Genomic DNA, 5531 nt, shown 5'->3' on the forward strand with positions numbered 1-5531 from the left:
TCGCTTATCCATTTCGGCATCGCTATAAATGACAAACAAATAAGAAAAATCACACGACGAGAAAGAATAAGATGAAACGGGGGGGGGGGCTGCACCAGGAGGGCGATCAGAGAGCTCTCGAGCAACGCTCTTCCTCCCTGTTTTAGCAGCTTAGAGGGCGCGTCCGGGGGGCTCTCTGATCGGCCTCCAGTCGCGGTCGCGATGCCGCGAGCAGCCCGGCCAAGCGGACGGACTTCGGCCCACCGATAAACAACAACCGATGCGATTAATCGATTGACTTTTAGAAATCATGTCAATTCCAGGATTAAAAATTGTCCGATATTAATATCGTTTTGATATTTGTCTCTGTGGGCGTGTGTGTTTGTACAGTTACAGTCGGTTTTGCCCTAAGCTCCCCTTAAGGAATACTTCCAGAAAGAACGTACGTCCGTCAATCACCGTAGCGAACCTGCCAAGTTCAGCCCGTGCAAGGTCGGCAAGGTCCCATAGCGCCTGATGGGTAGGCAACATCCTGCCGGCAGTGCGGGCGTGTACTGCGGGTTGGCCTACCCCGAGTCTCGCAGGCGCCGAGCTCCCGTAATTTTGCCCAATGAATCTGAGAAAAACGGGCGTACTTTCGGTTAATCGACCACCCACCCACAGTCGCTGTGATGCGATCGCGAAGTAACCCACGCTCAGCTGCCATGTCGGAGGGTCGCAGAGGAAACCGGACTGGGCGTACGCTTGCCTGGTGCGCCCTGATGGACGCGCCCCCCGACTGGGCCGGCCACTGGCCGGACCATACAAAACTAACACTTTGGGGGTCACAGGTGGCCTTGGAGCGGCGGCGGGGGAGTAGGGGCACGGCGATGGGTACGGCACGGGGCCGAGCCGAGACTCGAGTCGAAGCCGAACGAGCGGACCGGCCGGCGGCACCTCCCTCCGGTGCGCCGTGCGCCCAGCTAGTTCTTGTATTGATATTGGTGCGGGAAACGAGCCGCCATCACCCCGCGCGCATCGCCCGCTAAAAATAAAACACGCAAAACCAAAGCGAGCGCGGTGACCCAGTCCCCCCCCCCCTCCTCCAAGCGGAGCCGCGGCGGCCACGGCCAAGGTCGACCGCCCCGCGTCAAAATATGGTACCGCTACTGCTCCTTCGTGTCCCAACCGACCTCACGCACAAGAGGCGCTCACTCCATCTTTCAAGTGTAGCTATATCAAGTTTTCTACACACAGACGCAGGTGTTTAGTGTGTAGCATCGAGCGCCTCCTCGGCACAGGTGTCTGACTGTGGCAGGCGTAGATGCATCCCACTAAACACCTGTTGCGTGGCATATTTGCCCCCTATTTTGGCAGCACTGATTTCCAAGTGGGCGGTTGGGGGGTGGGGTGCTACACCGTCGCCTGACGCCCGACTTGGTGAGGATAGGCCGCCGGCACCGGCACAGACAGGGACCCCGTTTTTGGCCTACCTACCAGGCGTTAGAACTGTCTGTCAAAAACCTCTTCAAAAAGTTTTTTTCCACTATTTTGATCATATTACCCCCGTCTAATGTAGGATTCGGGGGATGGATCGTGTCGATCAAATGATTCAAATAAAGTAAGAGCATTTGGAGAGCACGCGGTTTAATGAACATTGATACAGTTTATTGGTTATGGACACTGGGGCAGATGGACAGTTCCTCTTTCAGAGCGAGGCAGACTTGGCTGCCAGACTTCGTCCTCCCCAGCTCTCGGTGGCAGGCGAGTTTGCACGCGTGGCAACTGGCGCATCGTGGCCACTTCGACCACACTTGCAGGGAGGGGTTGGCCTCCAGCAGCCCCTTGACCGACGGCCTGTGCGTCCAGTCGTGGGCGCAGGCCCGCACAGTGAGGCGCCGCAAAGCCGGCGCCGTCGCGGGGGTGAGGCCCCGCAGCAGCCGCTCGTACTTGGGGCAGCTCAGGTCCAGCTCCTGCAGGGCCGGCAGCCCGGGCAGCACTCCCAGGAGCACCTCGCCCAGATCATCTATATCTTTGCACATGCAGGCGACGCTGAGCTTCTCGAGGTGCGAACGCTCCGTCCCCTCGGCGGCCAGGGCCCGGACCAGCGCCTCGGGGAACAGGTACGAGTGTGCACCATACCCACACTCGAGCGAGACCTGCCGCAGCTGGCGGGCTTGGCGGAGGAGCGACTCGGCAGCGGTGGCCTCAGCGGCCTCTGTGTCTCCTACCGCCCTAATGGTCAGGACCTGCAGGGACTCGCTCGCCGCCAGGACCTCCAGCCCGGCCTGCAGCCGGCAGGTGAGCTCGCGCAGGCGGGGCAGCCCGGCCAGCAGCTGCAGCGTCGAGGTGGACACGGGGTCGTGGAAGCGTGCCGTCTCCAGGGTGGCGGCGTGCGTGGACAGCATGAAGTTGACCAAGTTCTCTGCTTGCTCCTGCCCGTGGGGATTGAACTCGACGCTCTTCAATGAGCTTGGCACGTGGATGCCCGCGAAGCTGCACTCGACGGGGCCTGCGTTGTATGACATTGTTACCACGAGGCTCTCGAGCCGAGATGTCAACGCCAATGTTCTGTACAGGATGGAGGCCTGGTCCTTGTCCAGGCTCGTGGCCCGTACATTCAATGCTATAGTCAGTCTCCTCAGCCGGCCGAGCACCTCCTGGCGCTGCAACACCAGGGCCGCCTTCAGGGCATCCGAGCAACCGACACTGAGTGCCAAGTGTTCCACGCCACACCTGGTCGTGCTCAGGCTGTGGTCGCAAGTCAGGTAAGGTGATAACGACTCGATCTTCAGGTGGTTCAAGCATGGCGCCAGACGCAGCACCGGACAGAACAGTTTTACAAAACCGCCCGACGAAGACAAGAGGACCTTCCGCCTCCACACGGTCGGGTGCAGCGCCAGCTCGCCGAGTCGCTTGCACACGCGGCGGCACTTCAGCAGGTCCACGACGGGCAGGTGCTGCAGCACCTCGAGGAGGACGTCCTTGGGCAGCTGGTCCATGCTCCACTGAAAAGTTAAAAGTTAAAGCCTGGGTCATTGGGGGGAGCTTGTGAGCAAATCTTCCAAATCTTATTTCCCCCGCCTTTGATCAAGATTACACGTTCGACAGCAAAATCGAGTGCATTGGGTTTTAGATGACGTCACAACCTTGTCTCCTCTCCTGCCAGCTCGCCTCACGTACCTGCAGCTCGTGTGGGTCCGAGTGTTGGTCCGACTCAGCGGCCTCGGCGGTTGCTACAGTGGGTACGCCTGCCGTTGTCGACGCCATTGGCAAAGAAACCACGGATCTCTCTCTCTCTTCAGTAGTGGGTACCGGGCACTGACTGCTCCGCCGCTGCTTCCGCGCTGGCTTCGGCATCACTCTAGAGACGACCTACGCAGACAGTGCACAAGTAAGGTTGGAGTTTCTGAATTTTTCGGTTGAAGGATCTGCAAGCTTTGCGGGCCAACGAGGACTTTTGGAAGACGGCCGAAATCCAATCGTGAATAAGTCCCTGAAAATCAGTCAACGTGGAGGTGAGGCTTTGCATTTTGGGTTTGTCTGGCTTCTAGAGGGACTCTGGAGGCGAGTCCCCATGTCGATGCTCTGGCAGCTTGCTTACCGGTTGTTTTCTGAATCCCCTCCTCCTACCCACCCACCCCTCCCCCGTTTTCCCCTTGCAGTAGACCGTTCCACCGAATGTGAGAAAAGAAAAGAATTGAAAAGTAACTGAAAACAGTTCCCAAAACAGTACGTGGATCATATTTATGCTCACCTCAGTGGCACGCCAACAAGTACAGAATAATTAGTTTAATAAACAAAAGCAGAAAATGTCCGCCTACTGCTAATTCAAAGTTACTAGGAGCCGCTGCAAGCATGCCAACTGCTGCCACTACTATCAGGTGTACTGACTTTGCTAAGCAACTTCACTACTGTAACTTAAAACGCTCACCATCAGCTGGACAAAAGATATGACGGAATGGTTAATTTTTTTTAATAAGAAATATCCGAAACATCTAAACATCACAAAGTTTTGTTAGAGACCCGTTTGTCACAGTTGTAGTATAGGATAGGATAACGCCTTTCAGGCTCAGTCATGGATGAGTAGACAATTTAGGTCACCAATCCCAACACAGTGTCAGCAGTAAATTCAGCCGTAAAAAAATATGTTCCGATTGTTAACAAAATATCTAATGACAGACCTATAGACTATTCTGGCTGTGTGGGGCTTTTCTTAATCCCATAAGTCCTCTCTAAATCTGCCGCCCAAGTGAATGATGGAATCCCTAATCATGACAATTTATAGATCAAAACTTAAGTTTAACTCAGTTTGCATACATGGCGGAGAGATCAGATCCAGAATACGAGAGGAGAGCAGTCCATCGAGTCACTTACATTTCATTGATAGTTACCTTGGTAGCAGAACTGCATCATGGATGCATTAAATGTGTAATCTAAAATTCGAGTTTTTGCCCACCTTGGGCGCCTTTGGCACCTTGGGCGCCTAGGCGCATTTTTGATTGGACAAATGTAATGCAGCCGTGATGCACTTATGATGGATTTGCTACGTGGGATATCCCAGCCAGAAATGCTCCATCTAGAGGACGTCTAGTCTAGAGTGTGTCTAAGGTGACCATTTAGACGTCTACGTAGTCGTCTAAATGGTCCGAATATAGACCTTAGACAATCTCTAGACGTTCTCTAGAGGGGGCATTTCTGGCTGGGATACTATACGTGCAGCCTTGAAAAGGTACGTGCTGCTAGCAACAAGAAAGAACGTATGCTCCAAACTCACCTTCGACAAATGACAAATTTTAAACGCAATTAAAGAACCTTGCATCGGATCTGGAATCACAATCTCAGTCGCGCAGTATGAAAACACCGTGCATCGTGCATCACGTATTTCTCTTACCCAGCCGGCTCGCATTCAGCTACTGGTTCCGCTGTTTTTGTTTCCACTTTAATTCGTCCTTCCGGCCTCGGGATTCACTTGAAATCTTGAAAAAATAAACGCAGGTGCGTGGCGGGGGTCGCCGTGAGAGCGGTCGTGACCGCACGCGTGCTTGGGATGACGTGTTCGGAGTGCCCGGATGGCGTCGGCACCATTATACATTCAAATTCAACAGATATTAAAACCCCGGACCGCAAAATTCGAGCCAAATCGGAGTTTGTCATAGGGATGTCATTGACGTGCTCGGGAGGTCTCCGATCACGTCCTCGGCGGCCCGGACGGCCTCGGCACTGCCAGATTCGAGCTCAGCGTGTCTGAAAATCCCTCGTCTTCCAAATTTGAGCTGAATCGGAGTTGTCACAGGGGTGTCATCGGCGTGCTCGGGAGGTCCCCGATGACGTCCTTGGGGGCCGGCACGACCTCGGCACTCCCAGATACTGACAGCCTGCCAGACAACCCCCCTACCCCTAGTACGAAATTTGAGTCATTCCGAGAGTGGCGGTCGCGGTCGGTCGGTCAGTCGGCCAATCCGTATCTTAATTTGACAGCCCCAAATGATGCAGCCGACTTTCCGTGGTTAATTCGCCCACTTTTTTAAATATATTTTTTCGGCACTGATCTACAAGTAGACCGGGGGACG

The 5531-nt window shown here is 54.7% G+C and overlaps 1 protein-coding gene across 3 annotated transcripts; it reads right to left on the reverse strand.

Annotated features, from left to right (window-relative positions):
• Positions 1-1588: 1588 nt before the first annotated feature.
• LOC113204629 (uncharacterized) lies at positions 1589-5513 on the reverse strand. Of its 3 annotated transcripts, none has more exons than XM_026419860.2 (3): positions 4853-5513; positions 3142-3333; positions 1589-2966 (listed from the first exon to the last, which is right to left on the reverse strand). In XM_026419860.2, the coding sequence occupies exons 1-3, from the start codon at positions 4865-4867 to the stop codon at positions 1626-1628; spliced, it is 1548 nt and encodes a 515-aa protein (XP_026275645.1). In that variant the 5' UTR covers positions 4868-5513; the 3' UTR covers positions 1589-1625. The 3 variants fall into 3 exon arrangements, with proteins under 3 accessions (XP_026275645.1, XP_026275644.1, XP_026275646.1); XM_026419859.2 differs by lacking the exon at positions 4853-5513 and adding an exon at positions 4736-4842; XM_026419861.2 differs by lacking the exon at positions 4853-5513 and adding an exon at positions 4353-4632.
• Positions 5514-5531: the final 18 nt, after the last annotated feature.

The sequence above is a fragment of the Frankliniella occidentalis genome, unplaced genomic scaffold (assembly GCF_000697945.3).
Source record: "Frankliniella occidentalis isolate FOCC.00 unplaced genomic scaffold, Focc_3.1 Scaffold3, whole genome shotgun sequence".
NCBI classification, from domain to species: domain Eukaryota; kingdom Metazoa; phylum Arthropoda; class Insecta; order Thysanoptera; family Thripidae; genus Frankliniella; species Frankliniella occidentalis.

Bases quoted from the DNA above. Each gene is read 5' to 3' on its own strand.
- LOC113204629 (XM_026419859.2), bottom strand. From the start codon at position 4,780: ATGCAAGGTTCTTTAATTGCGTTTAAAATTTGTCATTTGTCGAAG. The intron at 3,334-4,735 runs GTGAGTTTGGAG...CTGTCTGCGTAG, and splicing joins AAATTTGTCATTTGTCGAAG to GTCGTCTCTAGAGTGATGCC. The intron at 2,967-3,141 runs GTACGTGAGGCG...TTAACTTTTCAG, and splicing joins CGGACCCACACGAGCTGCAG to TGGAGCATGGACCAGCTGCC.